The 21405-nt window shown below is 40.7% G+C and overlaps 1 protein-coding gene and 1 pseudogene across 2 annotated transcripts in view; both read left to right on the top strand.

The window, feature by feature from the left end:
• DCAF5 (DDB1 and CUL4 associated factor 5) overlaps positions 1 to 21405 on the top strand; it is a 103376-nt gene that overhangs the window by 12604 nt on the left and 69367 nt on the right. For both annotated transcript variants that reach the window (XM_046008783.1, XM_046008782.1), the window contains exons 2-5: positions 13741 to 13884; positions 16355 to 16391; positions 17270 to 17409; positions 19098 to 19227. In XM_046008783.1, the coding sequence (XP_045864739.1) occupies positions 13773 to 13884; positions 16355 to 16391; positions 17270 to 17409; positions 19098 to 19227 (419 nt within the window). In that variant the 5' untranslated portion in view covers positions 13741 to 13772. The remainder of the gene's footprint in view (positions 1 to 13740; positions 13885 to 16354; positions 16392 to 17269; positions 17410 to 19097; positions 19228 to 21405) is intronic.
• LOC123944071 lies at positions 3770 to 4287 on the top strand (annotated as a pseudogene).

Below are 21405 nucleotides of genomic sequence, written 5' to 3'. Positions count from 1 at the left end.
CTTACTGTTATTGAGACACAAGAATCTGTTTTTAGTGTTCCCCTAGCTCTATTTGAGGAGCTTTTGTTCTTTGACATCTTATTAATTCCTTCCTTTACTATTGAGAATTTCCTGTTGAATCATGCAAGTCAGTAGAATAGGGTACTTAGAAGGCAGGCTTCCCACTTATTCATAAGTTTTTTTTTTTTTTTAAAGATTTTATTTTATTTATTTGACAGAGAGAGATCACAAGTAGATAGAGAGGCAGGCAGAGAGAGAGAGAGAGGGAAGCAGGCTCCCTGCTGAGCAGAGAGCCCGATGCGGGACTCGATCCCAGGACCCCGAGATCATGACCTGAGCCGAAGGCAGCGGCATAACCCACTGAGCCACCCAGGCGCCCCTATTCATAAGTTTTAAAAAAGATCATATATTAACTGTAGGAAATACAGAAAATAAAGAGATAAAGGAAGTACACCACCTACTCAGGATGACCTTTTTTTTTTTTTTTTTTTAAAGATTTTATTTATTGGGGCACCTGGGTGGCTCAGTGGGTTGGGCCGCTGCCTTCGGCTTGGGTCGTGATTCCAGGGTCCTGGGATCGAGCCCCGCGTTGGGTTCTCTGCTCAGCGGGGAGCCTGCGTCCCCCTCTCTCTCTGCCTGCCTCTCTACTTGTGATCTCTCTCTCTCTGTCTGTCAAATAAATAAATTTAAAAAAAAACCTTTAAAAAAAAAGATTTTATTTATTTATTTGACAGAGATCACAAGTAGGCAGAGGGAGAGAGAGGAGGACGCAGGCTCCCCGCTGAGCAGGGAGCCCAATGCGAGGCTTGATCCCAGGACCCTGGGATCATGACCTGAGCCGACAGCAGAGGCTTTAACCCACTGAGTCACCCAGGCATCCAGGATGGCCATTTTTGGTACATGCGACATATTTTAGCCTTCTTTGTATGCATATGTACATATTTTAAAAATAAAATTGGGGGGCACCTGGCTGGATCCATCGGTTAAGTGTCCGACTCTTGATTTCAGCTCAGATCATGATCTCAGGCTCCTGGGATGGGACCCCAGGTTGGGCTCTGTGCTCATCCAGGAGTTTGCTTGAGATCCTCTCTCTCCCTCTTCCTCAGCCCCTCCTTCTGCTCGTGTTCTCATGCTCTCTCCCTCTCTCTCTCAAATAAATAAATCTTTTAAAAAATTTTTTAAAAATTAGAATTAGGGGGTGCCTGGGTCGCTCAGTCAATTAAACAGCTGCCTTCAGCTCAGGTCATGATCCCGGGGTCCTGGGATCAAGCCCCACATCGGGCTTTCTGCTCAGTGGAGAGCCTGCTTCTCCCTCTCCCTCTGCCTGCTGCTCTGCCTGCTTGTGCTCTCTATCTCTCTAATAAATAAATAAAATCTTTAAAAAAATTAGAATTAGGTAATCTCTGCTGCTTTTTAACTATTTTCTTAATATTAACATTTTTTGGGTAGGTCATTGAATATTTCTCAAAAGCAGGGTTTCTCAGTCTCAACAGTATTGACATTGGGGCTGGGTAATTCTTTGTTATGGGGGGCTGTCCTGTGCACATGTTTAGCAGCATCCGTGGCCTCTGACCAGTATATGCCAACAGCACCTCCCCTGTTGTGATGACCAAAAATGTCTTCAGACGTTGCCAAATGGTTCAGGCGCGAGATCACTCTGGGTGAGAAAACCACTTTTGAAATAAAAAATTCTTAAACTCTTTGGTCTCAAGACCTCTGAAAAGTCATTGAAGACCTCAAAGAACTTTATGTGGGTCATCTTTATCAGTTTTTACTGTATAAGAATTTAAAGCTGGTAAAGCTTAAAAATTCCTTTAAGACTGGAAATAATAAACCTTATATTAACATAATAATATCATTACGAAAAGTAACTGTTTTCCAAAATAATAGTGAGAGGAGTAATATTGTCACCTCTTTCCACCTCTTTAATGCCAGACATTATGAAGGCATTTACATTTAATCTGTTGTGGAATATTGGTTTAGCTGACATATATGAAGAAAATTCACCCTTACACAGGTATGTAATTAGAAAAGGGAAGAGTATTTTAATGCCTTATCAGATGACTGTGCATACTCTTTGAGATTATATCAAAACTCAACAAGTGGAAGTTTCTTAGATCAGTTGCATTGTAGAATCTGAAACCATACCAGAGAGATTTTTGGTCTGTTACATTAAAATCCTTCAGTCTGTGGGAGCGCCTGGGTGGCTCAGCTAGCTGGTTAAGCAGCTGGCTCTTGGTTTAGGCTCAGGTCATGGTGATCTTAGGGTCATGAGTAGGGGAGTCTCCTTGAGACTCTCTCACTTTGACCGTTTTGCCCCTCCTCACCCCTGTGTGCACACGCTTTCTAAATAAATAAATAAGCAAATACATACATAAATAGAATCTTTAAGAAAAAAGCCTTCTCCTTAGGTTGCTGGCTTTTCTTGAAAAATTCAAAGATCAGGCAATCTTGAGGCTGCATTCCTCTATGGCTATAACTGGCTGGAGCTCAGTAGCAGCTTGTTTTTTAAAAGAGTTTTATGTTCTCCAGTCTGTCCTTCACTCTGACAGGTTTCGCTCATTTGCTTTGTCCTGGCCCCTGTTGTATTTGAGAGGCTGAATTGTATCCTGGTAAGGAGTACAGTCTTTGGAGCCAGAGTACCTGGCTGGGATTCATATCCCCCGTCCCACTCTTGATTGCTGTGTACCTTCAGGATAGTTAGTTTTTCTGTAGTTTTATCTTGATAATAAGGATAACAACAATACTTCTTTAATAAGATTGTTAAAAGGATTAGAAGAGCCACTAATTGTAAAACCCTTAGGATAGCCCCTGGCCCAGAGTAAATTTAGCTATGTTAGCTATTGTTGGAGTTCAAACGACATACAGTTGGCTAACATTTCTGTAGCTCACACGGTGTATCAGGCAATGGGCCAAGCCCTCCACACAGATCTATCTCATTAATCCTAACATAACACTATAAAACAAGTGGGGTTATTTTCTGAGTTTTGCAGAGGAGAGGATACAAGTGAGAGAGGTTAAGTTACCTGCCTGAAGGCACTCAGCTAGTAAGTGGTAGTGACATCAAGAGTTGAACCTTTGCACTTGTATGCCAAGCCTGTGGTTTTGAATGCTGTGCTGCCTCATGCTACATCTACCTCTAAAATAGGTCTAATTACAGAAGTGTCAGGCTTGGGTAAATGGAGATTAGTGCTCTTAATGTTTTCGTAAGTGATTTGAGGAGAGTATGCATATAAATATCTCAAATTTATGTATGACATCATTTCCTTCCAGTAGTGAAGCACCAAACCAAGGAGGATAAACTGCAGGCAACTTTTTTGTCCAGATGGAGTGAGAGAGCAGAAGAGTGACTACTCTCTTTTTCTTTCTTTCTTTTCTTGTTTTTGGAGAGGGAGAGCTTGGGAGGGTGGAGACAGAATCTTAAGCAGGCTCTACACCCAGCAGAGCCAAACGAGGGCTCAGTCTCATGACCCCCTGAGCATAACCTGAGCTGAAACCAAGAGTTAGAGCTTAACCGACTGAGCCATCTAGGTGCCCCTGATGACTACTGACTTTCACAGTAGGTAAATGTAAAATAAAACAATGAAGAAAAATAACAGACTGCATGATGTGCTTCAAGATATTCAGTAAGGACTTGAGAGTTGTTTTGGTCTATTATTTGAAGGTCAAAAAGGCCAGCAAACATTTCAAACCCATTAGGATAACTATTACTTAAAAACAATACAAGACCGTGGAGACTGGGCAGCCAGGGTCAGTGAAGGATTTCAAGATGGCTGGGCGATAACTTGCTCTAAAAACTATTGACTGGGTAGCTTTTGGGAAGATCATACCCCGAAACCAGAAGGCCATTGCTAACTCCCTGAAATCTTGGAATGAGACACTTACCTTCAAGTTGGCTACTGTCCTGAGAAACCCCCTACTATCGACTGGGCTTACTACAAGGCCAGTGTGGTGAAGGCTGGCTTGGTAAATGACTTTGAGAAGAAGTTCAGTGCCCTGAAGATTCCTGTGCCAGAGGATAAATACACTGGTCAGGTGGATGCTGAAGAAAAAGATGTGAAAAGTTGTGCCAGATTTTTGTCTGTCTCAAAGGCCAGAATTGTGGAATACGAGAAACAGCTGGAGAAGCTAAGGAACATAGTAGTTCCATTTGATCAGGACATGAGGACATGTCCACATGAGGACATGAATGAAGACTTCCCAGAAACTAAATTAGACAAGAAGTATCCCTATCAGCCTCACAAGCCAATCGAAAACTTATAAACTAGAGGTGGGGAGAGAGCTCTGGCCCTCATAAACGCTGGACATTAAAAAAAAAAAAAAAAAGACCAAAACAAAATAATAGGTGTTGGTGAGGATGTGGAGAAATTGGAAGTCTAGTGCAGTGTTGGTTGGTGGTAATGTAGGATGGCACAGCCACTGTGGAAAACAATACTCAGAAATAGTTTTCAGTTCCTCAGAAGAGTAAACAGAATTACTGTATTATCCAGGAATTTCATTTTTGGGTATAAACCCCAAAGAATTGAAAGCAGGGAGTTGAGCAGATAATTTGAACACTCATGTTCATAATAACATTATTCACTATAGCCAAAGATTGGGAGCATGAATGGACAAACAAAATGTGGTATATACATAAAACAATATTATTCACCTTAAAAAGGAAATTCTGACACATGCCACAAAATATGTATTGAGCCATGAAGACATTATGATGAATAAGCTAATCATAAAAGGACAAATATTGTATGAGTCAATTTATATGAGGTACTTAGAGTAGTTGAACTCCTGGAGACAGAAATAGGGTCTCTAGAGTTAGAATCATGGTTGCCAAGGGCAGGGGAGAGGCAGGAATGGAGATTTATTATTTTGTACAGAATTTCAGACTGGGAGGATGAAAAACTTTTGGAGATGGGTGGTGGTGATACTTGCATAACAATGTGAAAATGTGAATGTGTTTAATGCCACAAAACTCTGCACTTGAAAATGATTTAAAAACCCAGCAAAATGCCAGGCATCTCTAGGAGAAAAATAATGGAGACAGAATGGAAAATGCTTTTCTTTCCTGTCTAATGTGGTAGGGCAGACTCACTTAAAATTCATAGTAGTATTTTGGTCTCCCCACTTTGGGGTAAGAGGGATACAAGTTGGTTTTAGGCTCCAGGCCTCGCTCCTTGGATTATTAGCAAGTCATTATGTCTCTGATCCTCATCTGGAAAAAGGGTTTATATAATCCTTACCTCACAAGCAGAGATGTATGTGAATGAATTTCTGTACTGAGGATAATGCTAATTATTTTCATCTTTGGGAAAATAGCAAAACAGACTTCATTTCCCATTCACTGAAGTGGCTGGCTGTGTGGCCCACAGGCTGAGCCTCTGTATCTCCATGCCTACTCTTAAAACTCAGGAGAGGTATGGCCCACACAAAAAGTGTGGCTTCACAAAGTGGCGGTATATACACTGCAAAGAAGGTGTAAATAGGCTAAAAAGATTTAAGGCGTGCTGAATAATTTTTCCTTTTGTCTCTGTAAGTTAAAAAAAAAACAACTACAGCAATATAAAAGGGATTCTTTTTTTTTTTAAAGATTTTATTTATTTATTTTTTAATTTAACAGACAGAGATCACAAGTAGGCAGAGAGGCAGGCAGAGAGAGAGAGGAGGAAGCAGGCTCCCCGCTAAGCAGAGAGCCCCCTGGGATCATGACCTGAGCCGAAGGCAGAGGCTTTAACCCACTGAGCCACCCAGGCGCCCCTATAAAAGGGATTCTTAAAAAAAGATTTTGTTTATGTGAGAGAGAGCAGGAGCAGGGGGTGTGGCCGAGGGGGTTGGGAGAAGCAGGCTCTCCGCTGAGCAGAGGCTCCAACCTAGGACCCTGGGATCAGGACCCGAGCAGAAGTCAGGTACTTAACTGACTGATCCACACAGATGTCCTTACAATATAAAGGGTTATTAACTAAAATTGCTGTTCCCAAGAGATAAGCTCTGTTAAACATTTTGATTCTGCTCTTCCATGTACGAATTTGTGTGTGTGTGTACATACATATATGTTTTATTAAAATGTATCAGAGTGCTGATTGAATCAGTAGAGCATGTGACTCTTGATCTCCGGCTTGTGAGTTCAAGCCCCACACTGGGTGTGGAGATTACTTAAAAATAAAATCTTTTAAAAAATGTATCATGCTATTCATACTCTTGTGCTACCTAAAACAAGCGTTAGAAACATTAGGGCAAATTCATGAATGATATGTACAAGAAACTAGAACATTCTAAGGGTTATGTATACCTAATATATGACACACTGGGTAAGTGTTTTTACATATTTATCTCTATACAGACAACGACCCTGTGAGATATTTGGTATTTTCTTCATTTTAGAATCATAAAACTGAGGTTAGAGAAGTAGAGTAACTCACCCAAGGACACATGGATGGTGCATCTAGGCACTTTTCTTCCAGAACTTGTACTTCATGTACCCTTCTGTAGTACCACCTTTATTTACTAGAACTGCAAATCCTGGCTCTAATCCCATTCTGCCATTTTTAAAAAGAAAATATTGTTTTGAAAAATTAGTACAGTCACAAACACTTTTTGGTCGTAGTGATTATTCCATGTCAGTACAGACAGAAGTGCCTCGTGCCTCCCCCCATCATAGTACATGGTACATACATGAACAATAAACCTTCTTGTATTTTTGTTGTGGTAAAATACACATAACACAAAATTTACTATTTTTACTATTTTTAACTATTCCGTTCAGTTGTATAAAGTATATTTGCATTGTTATCGTTATACAATATCATCATCATTCATTTCCAGGAATTTTTCATCTTGCAAAGCTGAAACTCTGTTTCCATTAAACAACATCCCTGCCCCCTCCGCAGCCACCATCTACTTTATGTCACTATGAATTTGACTACTCTAGATGCCTCATATAAGTGGAATTGGACAGTCTTTGTCCTTTTGTGTTTGGTTTATTTCACTGAACAGTAATTTTTTTTTTAAAAGATTTTATTTATTTATTTGACAGAGAGAGATCACAAGTAGACAGAGAGGCAGGCAGAGAGAGAGAGAGGGAAGCAGGCTCCCCGCCGAGCAGAGAGCCCCATGCGGGACTCGATCCCAGGACCCTGAGATCATGACCTGAGCCGAAGGCAGCGGCCTAACCCACTGAGCCACCCAGGCGCCCCCTGAACAGTAATCTTAACCCGACTTCTAATGATGGACCTTTAAATGGTTTAGTCTCTTGCTCTTCAGACAATGTGCTGCAGGAGTATTTGAAGGATCAAGTTTTAGAATGCTCTCAGTCCTGTCCTCCACTTGCCTGAATTTCTGAGGAAGCCCAAAACAAATTCTTTTCCTTCTGGGCCTCAGCTCTTCTGGGCTATAAAATAAGACTTTTAAATAATTACTTTTGTTACAGTATGCCATGAGGGCTTGTATAGTTTTTGCTTCTATTATACCTCAGAACCCTTCGAAAAGAGTATTTATTTATTTATTTATTTATTTTAAAAGTAAACTCATGGAGCCCAATTCAGGGCTTGAACTCATGACCCTGAGATCAAGACCTGAGCTGAGATAGAGTAAGATGCTTAAACTGACTGAGCCACCCAGGCACCCTGAAAGAGTACTCTTTTTTTTTTTTTTTTTTAAAGATTTTATTTATTTATTTGACAGAGAGATCACAAGTAGGCAGGCAGGCAGGCAGAGAGAGACTGGGGGGAAGCAGGCTCCCCACTGAGCAGAGAGCCCGATGTGGGGCTCGATCCCAGGACCCTGAGATTATGACCTGAGCCAAAGGCAGAGGCTTTAACCCACTGAGCCACCCAGGCACCCCAAGAGTACTCTTTTAAATATAAAGTTTTTTTGTAACTTCAAAACTGTTGCCACTGTGTGATTATAGTACATTTTGGGATGAATTGGTGAGTTTAGTGCAGAATTAAATCAACCCCAAATGACCAGCAACAGAGTAGCTTATGTTCCTTTGGAATTCTCAGATGAATTAAAGCTAAGCAGTCGTTCAGGAGTCAACCGGGCTTAGAAGCCCTGTCCTCTGCTTGTCGTTTGCTTGGTCCTGGTGCCAAGCAGAAAGGCCTTGCCTTCCTATGAGGTCCCTGTGCTCCCCTCCACCCCCAGAAGCTCTAGAGAGACTGGGGACAACCAACCCCACGGAAGCACCCAACTGGCTGGCACTCAGAGCTGGTTTTATGGATCCTGCTCTCCACTTGATTATATATAGGTCCAACAGTCTCTCTGCGTGGAAGCACACAATACATCTCCGCTCCTTTGAATTTTTCTAGATGATTCACAGAGAGAGGAGAACTACCCAGTTTTTTTCAGGTTCTGAACTGATTTATCCTTGTTTCACTAGTCTTCCTTTGCTTTGTGAGGTCAGAGATTCGGTCACAGCTGTTATGCTCCCTCTACTGGCTCTAAAGCAGCTCCGCAATTTCAGTTGACCTAGTTTGCACCCACTGTGGTTTTTGCCAACACATGGTTGAAAAGTGTTGTCTTTGCACAGAATTCTTAATACCTTGCCTAAGGAAATGTATGTGTGTGTGTGGGGTGGGTGCACCTTATATCTTCTGACATTAAGCTCGAGAGCAAAGTGAAAGAAGCAGGCCCTGCCATAGCCGTAATTTCTGACTCAGTGATTCCAATCTCCTATGGACTTGGGCTGTCATCATCGTGTTAGATACTAAGGACACATCATTTTTTCTTTTATTTATTTATTTATTTATTTATTTGACAGACAGAGATCACAAGTAGGCAGAGAGGCAGGCAGAGAGAGAGGGGGAAGCAGGCTCCCCGCCAAGCAGAGAGTCCGACGCAGGGCTCGATCCCAGGACGCTGGGATCATGACCTGAGCCGAAGGCAGAGGCTCAACCCACTGAGCCACCCAGGCGCCCCTTTTTTTCTTGAGGTATTCTACAAATAACCACGTATTTTAAATTGCTAAGCATTATTTGGCAAAATTAAATCATCATATGAATGTCTAGAATGAACACTGACGATGATGCCAAAGAATGGTTATGTCTTTAAGTGCATAGGTGTAGATACTATTCTTTTTTTAATTAAACTTCTTTTTTTTAAGCTGCTCCAATTCAGGAGAGGTTGTGCTACCTGGCATTGGTCTGATTGAATAAGTAGAAGTGCCATCAGTTCTATATTTCTTTGCCATGAGTAAACCAGCCCATCCTGGGGAGTCTTATTTTCATTTTTCTTTTTCTATCATGAACATTTTCTAAAATTTTTATTTAAGTAATCTCTACATCCAATGTGGGGCTCAGACTCAACCCCAAGATTAAGAGTCACATGCTTTTCTGACTGAGCCAGCCAGGTGCCCCTCTTTTGTGAACATTTTAAAAATCCAAAATGTTTTGTTTTATGGAAATGTTCAAGCATTCACAACATTATAGTATACCCATCTGTAATAATTATCAACATTTTATTGATCACGTATTCCCTCCTACCTTTTTTTTCTCAAATATTTTAAAGGAAATTCCAGACATACTAGTTCACCTATTTCACTATGCATTCCTAGTTGATTAGCACTTTTTATCTCTTTTTTTTTTTTTAAGATTTTATTTATTTATTTGACAGACAGAGATCAGAAGTAGACAGAGGCAGGCAGAGAGAGAGAGAGAGGAGGAAGCAGGCTCCCTGCTGAGCAGAGAGCCCAATGCGGGGCTCGATCCCAGGACCCTGGGATCATGACCTGAGCCGAAGGCAGAGGCCTTAACCTACTGAGCCACCCAGGCGCCCCACTTTTTATCTCTTTTTAACAGCACCACAATGCCATTATTATACTTAAGAAACATAACAGTACTGGGGCGCCTGGCTGGCGCAGCTGGTATAGAGCATGTGACTCTTGATTTTAGGGTCGTGAATTCAAGTCCCAAGTTGGGCCTGGAGCCTACTTAAAATAAGCCTACTTAAAATAAAACAGATGAATGCATAAAGAAGATGTGGTATAGATATACAATGGAATACTATGCAGCCATCAAAAGAAATGAAATCTTGCCATTTGCGATGACGTGGATGGAACTAGAGGGTATTATGCTTAGTGAAATAAGTCAATCAGAGAAAGACAATTATCATATGAGCTCTCTGATATGAGGAAATAGAGAGGCAACATGGGTTTGGGGGTAGGAAAGGAATAAATGAAACAAGATGGGATCAGGAGGGAGACAAACCATAAGAGACTCTTAATCTCATGAAACAAACTGAGGGTTGCTGGGGGGAGGGGGGTGGGGTTATGGACATTGGGGAGGGTATGGTGAGTGCTGTAAAGTGTGTAAGCCTGACAATTCACAGACCTGTACCCCTGGGGCAAATAGTACATTATATGTTAATTAAAAAAATTAAAAATTATATTAAAAAAATAAGAGACATAACAGTGCTTCCTTAATAACATAAAACAAAAGTAGAGAGATGAGCACTGAGTAATAAATGAATTGTTGAATTGCTATATTGTACACCTGCAACTAATATAATACTGCATGTTAAATATGCTGAAATTTTAAAAAATTAATTAAAAAAGTGATTGGGTTTGACAGAATGTTGACAGTTTATTAAATTTGCTTATAGCCTTTTTTTTTAAGAAACAAAATTTACAGATACAGTCGAAGTCCCCTTTTACTAGATGTGTTTATCTACAAATTTATGGTATTTGTATATTTAAAAATATAAACTTAATGTTATCTTTTACATATCCTTCTGAAACTTTATTACTTACCATTAGGTTTTCAAGATTTACTCATGTTGTTACACATATTTCCAGTTCATTTTAACTGCTGTATGGTGTTTTATTTGGTTTAGATTTAATTTGTATTTGTGTTCTAGTGGAACTTACTAATTTATATATTAGTGAATACTTAGGTTGTCCACAGGTTTGTTTGCTTTTTGCTATTATAAACAGGGATGCAGTGAACATTCTTGTGCATTTCCTTTTGCCACTTTGTAAGAATGTATTTAAATTAAAATATGCATTCCCTGATTATTTTTTTTAAGGATTTTATTTATTTATTTGACAGAGATCACAAGTAGGCAGAGAGGCAGGCAGAGGGGGGGGGGGAGGGGGGGAGCAGGCTCCCTGCTGAGCAGAGAGCCTGATGGGGGGCTCTATCCCAGGACCCTGGGATCATGACCTGAGCCGAAGGCAGAGGCTTTAACCCACTGAGCTACCCAGGCACCCCTCCCCTGATTACTTTAGAGGTTGAGATGCTCTGTTACATTTTTTGGCTATATGGATTTTCTCTTCTGTGAATTGTCATATTTGCCTCTTTTCCTAATGGTTTTAAGAATTGATTTGTAGTAATTCTTTGAATATTTTGGCTCCTAAGCCATTGTCAGTTTTGTGTATTGTTAGAATCTTTCAACTCAGGCTGTCTTCTCCTGGTCCCTCCCTGTTCCTGGCCCCTCAGTTTACTCCAGTTTAGTCAGCTTCTATTTTTATTCCTATGCTCGCTAAGAAGGTATAAAGTAAAAATTAAAATATAAAAGTTTCCCAAAAGAATTAAAAGAATCCCGAAAGAATTAAAAGCAGGGACTTGAACAGATACTTGTATACCCATGTTGTTAGCAACATTATTCAGACTAGCCGAAAGGTGGAACCAACCCAGATGTCCATCAGTTGATAAATGGATAAACAAAATATGGTGTGTGTAAGTGTGTATAACAGAATATTATTTAGCCTCAAAAAAGAATGGAATTCTGATACATGCTACAATATGATCTTTGAAGATATTATGCAAAATGAATAAAAAAGACAACTACCGTATAATTCCACTTACATGAGTTACCTAGAACAGTTAAATTCATAGAGGCAGAAAGTAGAGTGGTGGTTACTGGGGATGGAAGAAGTTATTGTTTATTGGGTACAGAGTTTCATTTTGGGGTGGTGTGAAGATTCTGGGGATGGATAGTGGCGATGGTTGCACAACAGTGCAGATACACTGAATACCACTGAATTGTATAGTTAAAAATGGTTAGGATGGTAAATTTCACATTATATGTAAATTTTCCACAGTAAAAAAGTTTCCCAACTCTAGCCTGGAGGTGGTGTCCACTATAAACAATTTTTATAATAGCCAGATAAATGGGAGAATATAAGCATATGTATACAAATATGAACATGTTAGTTCAAAGTTTGCTCTTTGGGGGCACTCGGTTATGTTTTGGGGACTCCATAGTGTACAAAATTGACAAAGTTCTTTCAGTCATGGAGCTTGTTAAAATTTTGTTTTACACAAAGTAGAGTTTGATACACATATTGTTTTATACCTTACAGTTCCCCTTAATAAAGACAGACACCTTTCCAAGTTAGTTCTTACAGATTTACTGATTTCATGGCAGCACGGTATGCCCTTATATGGATGTGCTATAGTTTGTGGCTGTCGGATGGAATGGAGGAGGGGAAGAAGAAGTATAGAGAGCTGTGGTTTGCTGCTCGAGTTTGACCCTTTTGTAACTTCAGTTTTTATTGGGAGAATAATTTAGGCTTGTTATAAAAAGTCAGTGCCAAATATATCAAATAAAAGTAAAAACCCTTCAATCTGTTCTTTCCCCCTCTTTTAATCCTGTTCCTTGAAAACAGTTACCACTGTTAATCATTGTTAACACTTGAAAGTTATTCATCTTTCAGACATTTTTAATGCATCTACAAATATAAAAAATACATAGAATATACATATTCTCATTCTTTAGAAGCTGGCTCATGCAGTATCATACTGCTCATTTAATTCAGATGATTGTGAGTTATGCAGAGGGAAGAGCTGGACTGGGTTTCACGAGAGCTAGGCTCTGTCTAGGTGGTGCTGGGGCAGGCAGTTCCTTAGTTGTCACTTGCATGCTGTCCCATAGTCAGTGAGGACACATCAAGGAGAGAAAACTAGTATGCTAGAAGTATTACTGTAGAGTTCTTTGGTTGCAAGCTTTAGAAACCAGCTCAGCTTCTGTTAGACAAAAAATGGTGGGGGGGTGGGGGTGGGTGTGCCTGGGTGGCTCAGTCAGTTAAGCAGCTCCTTGGGCTCAGGTCATGATCTCAGGTCCTGGGATAGAGTCCCAGGTCAGGCTCCCTGCTCAGCAGGGAGAAGTGGAAGCAGAAGCCTGCTTCTCCCTCTCCTGCCTGCCCCTCTGCCTATCTATCTCTCTGTCAAATAAATAAATTAAATCTTTTTTAAAAAAGTGGTGGGGGGCATTATAGAAGGATTTTTAGGTAGCAAGTGAAGAAATATTTATTTAAAAATTTTTTAAAGATGTTATTTATTTGAGAGAAAAAGCACGAGCATGGGGAGCAGCAGAGGGAGAGGGAGAAGCAGGCTTTCCACTGAGCAGGGAGCCCAATGCAGGGCTCTATCCCAGGACCCTGGGATCATGACCTGAGCCAAAGGCAGATGCTTAACCAACTGAGCCACCCAGGTGCCCCATTGAAGAAATACTTAAACAACTGAGTCTCTGGAAAGTCAGGAATAGGATGGCTCTGAGGGTTTCAATATCAGTATTTATCCCTTTCCATTTCTGTATATCTGTTCAAGTTTTTCTGGGGGAAAGTGAGTGGCTTAGAGATCGTGTGTCTACTGATGGTTAAGGGGATAGAGTCCTGGGTTTATGTGCCCCATGAGAATCTTACAGAATTGGGGAGTTGCAGTTTTGGGAAGGATGGGATTCAGGGCTGGCAAAACTGAGTGTCAGCCTTAATGTCAGCCATTTTAACCCTAGATTCTTAACTCCCTTCTCAAGGAGGAGATGACCGCCGGGTTCTGCTATGGCACATGGAACAAGCTATCCACTCCAGAGTCAAGCCCATACAGCTGAAAGGAGAGCACCATTCCAACATCTTTTGCCTGGCTTTCAACAGTGGGAACACCAAAGTATTCTCTGGAGGTGAGGAGAAGGGAGATTTCTACCTTGGGCAATTCACCGTGGCTGAGATTTTAGATAAAGAGTGCTAAAATAACTCCTTGTTTTTCTTTATTTCACTGAGCTGTAGAATTACTGGTTTCCGATAGCTTGTCTTTTCTGTTTTACAGCAGTTTAGACAGGTATATGACTGCAGTTCCTCCCTCCCTTCCTCCCTCCCCTCCTTCCTCCCTTCCTTCTTCCCCTCCTTCCTTCCTTCCTTCTGTTCTTTTGATTCTTCACTGTCATTTTTTGTTTTTGGTAGAAAACTTCCTATATTGCAATCTGGCATGCAGAAACACACACACCTATTTAAAATAGTACTTAACCTTACTATGTGTGGTACATTCTGATTTCTAAAAAATGCTACTTCATTCTTAAAGAACTTAAAGGTTGTGACTCAAACTGATGTCGTGATCCATGGATGGCTCCTGTTCGAAAAACGTTGTGTTAGGGTACAGTTGGAATGGCTTGGGCTTAAGCCAGCCTCTCGGTGGTCCTGTATCCGCCACACTCCTTTCTGACCACAACATTTCTAGTTCTGACCTCTCTTCTGCACTGCAGATTTTGCCATGGAATATCTAGCTATGTGTTCTAAAAGCAGTTTAAGTGCAGCAGATCTAAAGCCAAGAGTATTAGTCTTCCTCTCCTCTACAAATATTTCCTCTTGTTCCCTGGATTCCTTTTGTCGGTTACTATCAGCATTCACTTAAGGATTTAAGCTATTAAATTTAACTTTCAGAAATTGCTAATATTGAAGCACTTTTAACTATAAAAATGACACTTCCACATAATTCAGCTTAACAGAAATCTTGAAGTCATCCTCAGACCTTCCTTTCTTTAATTTACGTATCTTGTCACTCACCAATCAAACTTGAAAGCTTCTCATATTCATCCTTTAGTTTCTGTTCTCTTTCTATACCCACTGCCCTGGTTCAGGTCCTTATCTTTGATCTGGGCTGTTGGAGTGGCCTTTGTGATTTCTGCAACCCGACTCTAACTCTCCTTATTTATTACAGGTTTTCTTTTAAAAATAAAGTTTAACCGTGTCAGCCTCTGACCCTACAGTGTCCTCAGGATGAAGTGTAAACTACTCTTGAGCCTCATACCCCTCCCCAGCATCTTGTACTCTAGCCCACTAAACCACTTGCCATCTTAGGTGCCCTTGTATCATTTGCTCTTTCTCTTCCTTCACGGGTCATGATTAATTGTCCAGTCCCCACCAATTCCCCTAAGTCTTCCATTGGTAAGAGTTTTGAGTTATTGGAGTTTCTGTTCAGATATCTTCTTCCCCATAAAAACGTTCTCCTTTTCTGCCATGTACTTTCAGACCCACTCCTGAAGGAAATAATTGCTCCTTTTTCTGTGTCCGCATTATAGAGCATATCACTACAACAAGATAACCCATTTTGTCATTATTAGTTGTTGTGTAGATGGACTGGGAGTTCCTCGAGGGCCGGGCAGAATCTTCCTCTTCTCGTATCCCCAGCACCTCAGCTATGCCTGTTACCTAGGATGCATTAGTCTGAGTTTGATTACTTGGTATGCACCCACAATAGAGTTTACAGCCAGGGATTTAGGACGTCCCGGGCCACATCTCTACTGCTGTTACTTTCTATTGAAGTGACTGTTGGTTGTGCTTTCAGTGTACAATGGGAATTTTTTTACTTTTATCTTTTCATATTCAGGTTTTTATGTTTGGTTATATAAACCCTTTGAAGGCAGGACTACACATATTGTGAATGTAGTATTTTTAGATTCCTTGATGGAATAAAGAAAAATGCAATAGAAAAAAGTTGTGGATAAAAATTTTCCCATCACTTATAATCACACTATCATCAGATTTTTAAATACCATGAGATGATAAGGATATGAATAGTAGGAAATATTTATTAAGAGCTTACTAAGTGCTCGGTCCTATTCTGAATGGTTTTACGAATGTACTCTTAACCTTCGCCATGACCCTATGAAGTAGGTACAATTATCCCTATTTTATAGGTAGATAAACTGAGGCCTAGGTTATCTGTATTCTAAGTCTCACAGTTGTTTTGCTTAAAAAAAAAAAAAAAGCTAGCTTGGATGAATTAATTTGCCCATGATCATTTACTCTTTTATGTTTCTTAATGGCCACAGTTTTTTGTTGTTTTTATTTCATATATATATATATATATATATATATATATGTATATATATGTATATATATGTATGTATATATTATAATCTATTTAGTAATTCATTTTGGAAACTTGTATCTAGTTGCTACTAGGCTTTCAAAAATTCTTGTATATCCTTCTGAAATTATTTTTATAAAACTTTGTTTTCTAATTAATACTCCTAATTTATGTTAACATTGACTTTGTTCATATGCTTTCTGAAAACTTGAAAATTTTATATTGTGATATGGACAGGTAGCACTTTGCAGGAATTATCAAATGTCTACTTTTCTCCCTTACAGGAAATGATGAACAAGTTATCCTCCATGATGTTGAAAGGTAAATAGATTGTTGGTATGTGAAGGTGACTGACTCTGGTTTTCACATGAAGAGAGGCAAATATCTCTTTAGACAGAAGTAGTTGTTTTTTGAAGGAAATAACATGAAGCCAGCTGTCCTTTTCTGAAACAGATTTCTGTAATAATTTTGAAATAAAATTTTGATTAAGGAAAGGATTTGTAAAGTTGGAATGAACTTAGACTATTTAGGTGAAAATTTAAAGGGAGAGGTTGAAAGAGAAGGAAACAACAACATAATAATAACTAATCTTTATGTGGGGTACTATTCTAAGTGCTTTACATGTGTTCATCAGTTTCACCCTCACAGTGATTTTATGAAGCAGTACTATTCTAGTGTCATTGTGGTTGAGGAAACTGAGGTGTAGAAAATTAGGTAACTTAAGGTCAGGTGGTACTGGGATTTGAACTTGGGCTGCCTGGTCCCGAGCCATGCTCTTGCTCACATACCAGACAACCACATCAATCCTCTTCTTCCCCTGCTGACATCAGATCTGACTGCTTTAAAGTTCCCTTGTTTTTAAAATCAGGCACCACCCCCCAGCTCTGTACAGAAGCAGATACATTCCGCAGGAAGTGAAAACACTAAACTCATCTATTGAGTCACTTTTTCAACTGTGCTCATTTAGTGCAAAAAAACAAACCATGAAATCTATAAAAAGCTTTTCTAATGAAATTTTATTTTTTACCTGAAAGTTGGGTACCTACTTTTTAAGGAAATACAATATCCTTTGGTTTTCGCTCGATTGACTTTTTAGGAAATGAGGGAGAGCCCTATGTGAGGAACTTGAGGGCTGGGACTCTGCAGTCTTTTTGTGCATGTGTGTGCCTGTGTGCCTCTTTCCGCTCTTTGTCTCTCAGCAGCGAGACCTTGGATGTGTTTGCTCACGAAGATGCAGTATATGGCTTGTCGGTGAGTCCGGTGAATGACAACATTTTTGCCAGCTCCTCAGATGATGGCCGGGTTCTCATCTGGGACATCCGGGAGTCTCCCCATGGAGGTAGGGTCAAAGGGCTGTTGGACTGTGTTGAAGAGTTTGATGTCAGGTTCATTGCAGAGGCAGTTTATGACCTGAGTAACCTGTGTGGGAGAGTTAGAAAGGGAGAGGCAGCTCTCACCGCGGAGCATAGATGTGTGTTTGTAGACGTCCCATCCTGTGCGTAAGCCAGAAGTGAGGCACCTTTCTTAGGCCTTCTCTAGCTGCTTGTGAGCCTCCATAAACCTTTGGGCCTGTCGGAAACACCACAGTATGTTGGTGTTCAGTGGCCTCAAGGAATAGAAGATGCAGGGCTTCACTGTAGAGGGCAGCTACCAGGGGCCAGCTCTGTATGGTGCTGACACGCACAGTTCTTGGTTATTCACAGAGAACGGGGGTGTTCTGGTGTTTGTGTATAGAAACTGAAAACGATGGCAGATACACTCCATTTAAGGGAGATTGTCCAGGTGAGTTCCACCTCAAAAGAGGTGTGCTCTTTGGGCTTCTGAAGTATAAAATGAATTGTTTTGTTGAATTTCTCTGAAGTTTTTCAGGAAACGCATCTTTTCAGCTCGTTTCCTGAGTAGAGCATTCACTCTGTAACTCTGCCTGTGTTCAAAGACTTTCCTCCAGCATCACCCTTGGTGCCCCCGCTTCAGTGCAGCTTTGTCTTGATCATACCTGTGTACACAGAATTACTCTCCTGCCTGTCTTGTCTGACAGGATCTGGATCTTTTTATTATTCTGTAGTTAGAGCATTTAACATGCGGGGCTGTGCCTCATCACAGAGACTCGGGCTATAGGAGAAGCTTGTTTCTGGGGTCAGGCAGATAAGGTAGCTGCAAGGAGCAGCTGGGGTTGAGTCACCATGTCCTTGGGAGGTGAAAGCCTCCTCTGTCTGGACTGCCCAGAGTCTCTGCTGTGTCCCACGTAGAAATCCTAGACTGGGCAGTGCTTTCTGTCTGTTGCTTCTAAACACTTGCCACACAAAAGTATGTCTTGGGTAGCAGAGTGATTCCTTCCCCGCCTGGAGCCCGCTAATACAAGCAGTGGCCTGCAGGGTTTCTGAGTGAAGTTGATTAGGAGCTGGCTGGATGTAAGAGTTCAGGTGTTAGGTTCCTTTTTTCCTTTCTTTTCTTCTCTTCTTCTTCTTCTTTTTTTTTTTTTTTTTGAAATATTCCAGTACTGGGAATGAAATCATAGAATTCTAGACTGAGGCTCTTAGATTGTTTAGGGAGCAATTTAGAGAGAAAACTGTGCTATTGTTTTTCCTCACCTTGCCTCATTAAATCTTTGCGTAGTTTTAAAAACTTTTAGTTTCTAAAACTAATAAATTTGGATTAAGGTACAATAATCTTATCAGTAATCGGTGTGAGATTTTTAAGTTCATGTGGAATTCAGTCTTACTTACTGTAAAACAGCTTACCTTCCCAGTTCCTGTGACCGTTTCCGTTTGTCACAGGATCTGAAGAGGTAGAATACTCAGTGTTTCTGAGTATTATAGCTTCCAGTTTGTTTATATGTGATAGAGTTGCTGTTTTCAGACTTTGTGTGTGCAGAGAATGAGCAGGGGTGACTGCTGGGGTGATGTACTGCTTTGGGGCTCCAGCTACTAGGATGGTTTCTATAGGGTCATATTCCTGCTTTGCCTGCCTCTGGCCCAGAGGCACTGAATGAGCTCTGGGGCTGATTGTCATTTTCTCTATTCACAGAGCCCTTCTGCCTGGCAAACTATCCATCAGCTTTTCACAGTGTCATGTTTAACCCTGTGGAGCCCAGGTTATTGGCCACAGCCAATTCAAAGGAAGGAGTGGGACTCTGGGATATTCGAAAACCTCAGAGGTGAGCCCCCTTTATTCATATGGTGTTAAAACTTGCCCCTGCCTCAACTTTCAGGTAATGTGATCAGCAGGGTCGTGAGAACCTGTTTGACCGTTGATCTCAGTTGGCCATCTCCTGACATATATTGGTGCCTGTGAAGCCAGGGGAGCCCTGTCCCCAAGAGACAGGCAGTCTGAGAAATCCACACTCCTTGCTGAAGGAGTCATAAATTGTAATCGGACTCTAGACAAGTCAGTTCTAGGCAAATAGATGAGAGCCGCCTTTCAGTAGTGCCTTCTGTCTTTAAGCCCAGGGTTCCCCAGATGCCTGGGAACTCTTGCAGGGGGGATGGAGGAGATGGAGAAGGAGAATTTGTCAAACTCATGGCCACTGAACCAGGGATTCTTAGCTCCAGGCAGGAGGGGTTTTCTACGTGGCTTTGAGAGAATCCACCAAATTGTGTGAAAATTATATTATGTACCCATCTAAGTGCATTTTTCTGTGAAGGGAGTTTATTCGTTGTTTTTTTGTTTTTGTTTTGTTTTTTTTTTTTTTTAGTTTCTCAAAGAAACCAGTGGCTAAGGCAATAAAGGTTAAGAGCCACTGCACTATAGTGTTAGGGACCTAATGTGTTTTCCCTTCTGTTTGCATTATTAAAAGAGTACACTTAAGACAATCTTCAACCGATGGTATACAAGTCACTAATGGCAGAATTTCAGGCATCATGAAGGGAAATGTGTAGGTGGGGGGTGAGTAGGAGGCTTTTTCATGTTCCTTAAAGCCCATGGACAACTTTTTATGGCACCTGTACTTAAAGCTAGCTTTGCTTAATAAAAGACTTATATGCATTGTCTGCTCTTCTGGAAATTCTGCATGGAGGTAACTTCCTACTTTGTAAAGCAGTATTGCAGAAGAATATAATGGAAAGTAAGCAAGGTTATGATTTATTTCATGGATCTCGATGAAAAGGGCAGTTAAGTACAGAGGATTATCTTCCTTGGTGATTTTAAGTTCTGGCTAATTCTCTCCATGGGGCAGTCACAGGGATCTACAGCTATTGCAGCAGATCTGTATAGGCCAGAGAGGTGCTGCTTTTGTTGAGCAGGGCTCCCTGAGGCTCTGTAGGGCAGCAGAGGTTTCTCCCGCCCTTTGGTACATACACACTCAGCCCTTGCTTTCCGCCCTACTGAAATGCACATAGTGGCGGGACTCCTACTGTGCCTTTGCACTGTGTGCTTGGGGACGCTCATTCCTTGCCTGTGTTTCCCTGTGGTCAGCTGTAACATGCTCTGCCACTTGAGACTCTTTGAGACACAGCCAGAGAGGGAACACAAGCAGGGGGAGTGGGAGAGGGAGAAGCAGGGAGCCTGATCCAGGGCTCGATCCCAGGACCCCAGAATCATGACCTGAGCTGAAGGCAGACACCCAACAACTGAGCCACCCAAGCACCTCAAGAACAGCTCTTCTGCCTTATCCATATTACAAAGGTCAGGAACTGAGTTAACTCTGCCAGCCTTCTCCCAACTTGCTACCTCCCATACTTACCATTGTAGTGAATAGCTGGCTACTGGAGTGGGGCCCTGAGCTATTCATTTCTAGTGGAAAGCTTGAGCAGTGCATGCTGTAGCAGTGTCTTGAGAGTAGAGGAGAGGTTGGGTGTTTTAATCCTCCTATTACCCCACCCCCAGCAGTTTCCTACTGTGTTTTGTATTTGGGCTCTCCCCCCCTTTCTACTTACCTCCTCACTAAACATGGCTTCTTTAAAAAAAAAAAAAAAAAAGTGAGATTATTGTTTTATTTTTTAAATAACATTTATTAGATACAAGGTTTATATCCAGAGAAATATTACGAAACAAAAAAGAGAAAAAAATCTCATCTCCAGATTATCTCTCTCATATTTTCTACATGTTCATACATCAGTATGGTTCTTCTTGGTCTCTAGTTATATTCTCCAAAGATAACTATAATGAACAGTTTCTTATGTATCAGAACATAATTTAATACCTGTACTAGCATATATATCTATCCTTTAAAATTTTAGGCTAAAGGAACCATTTTCAACTTCTTTTTTCAATTAATAATATGTATTGGAGCTTTATTCCTATCAGTACTTACAGATCTAGTATGTTCTTTTTTTTAATTTTTTTTTTTTTTTTTAAGATCCTATTAATTTGAGACAGAGAGAGAGTACAAGCGGGG

This window comes from Meles meles, chromosome 6, assembly GCF_922984935.1.
Source record: "Meles meles chromosome 6, mMelMel3.1 paternal haplotype, whole genome shotgun sequence".
NCBI classification, from domain to species: Eukaryota; Metazoa; Chordata; class Mammalia; order Carnivora; family Mustelidae; genus Meles; species Meles meles.
Note: the sequence above shows the minus strand (reverse complement) of the source record. Positions and strands in the feature narration are given on the sequence as shown.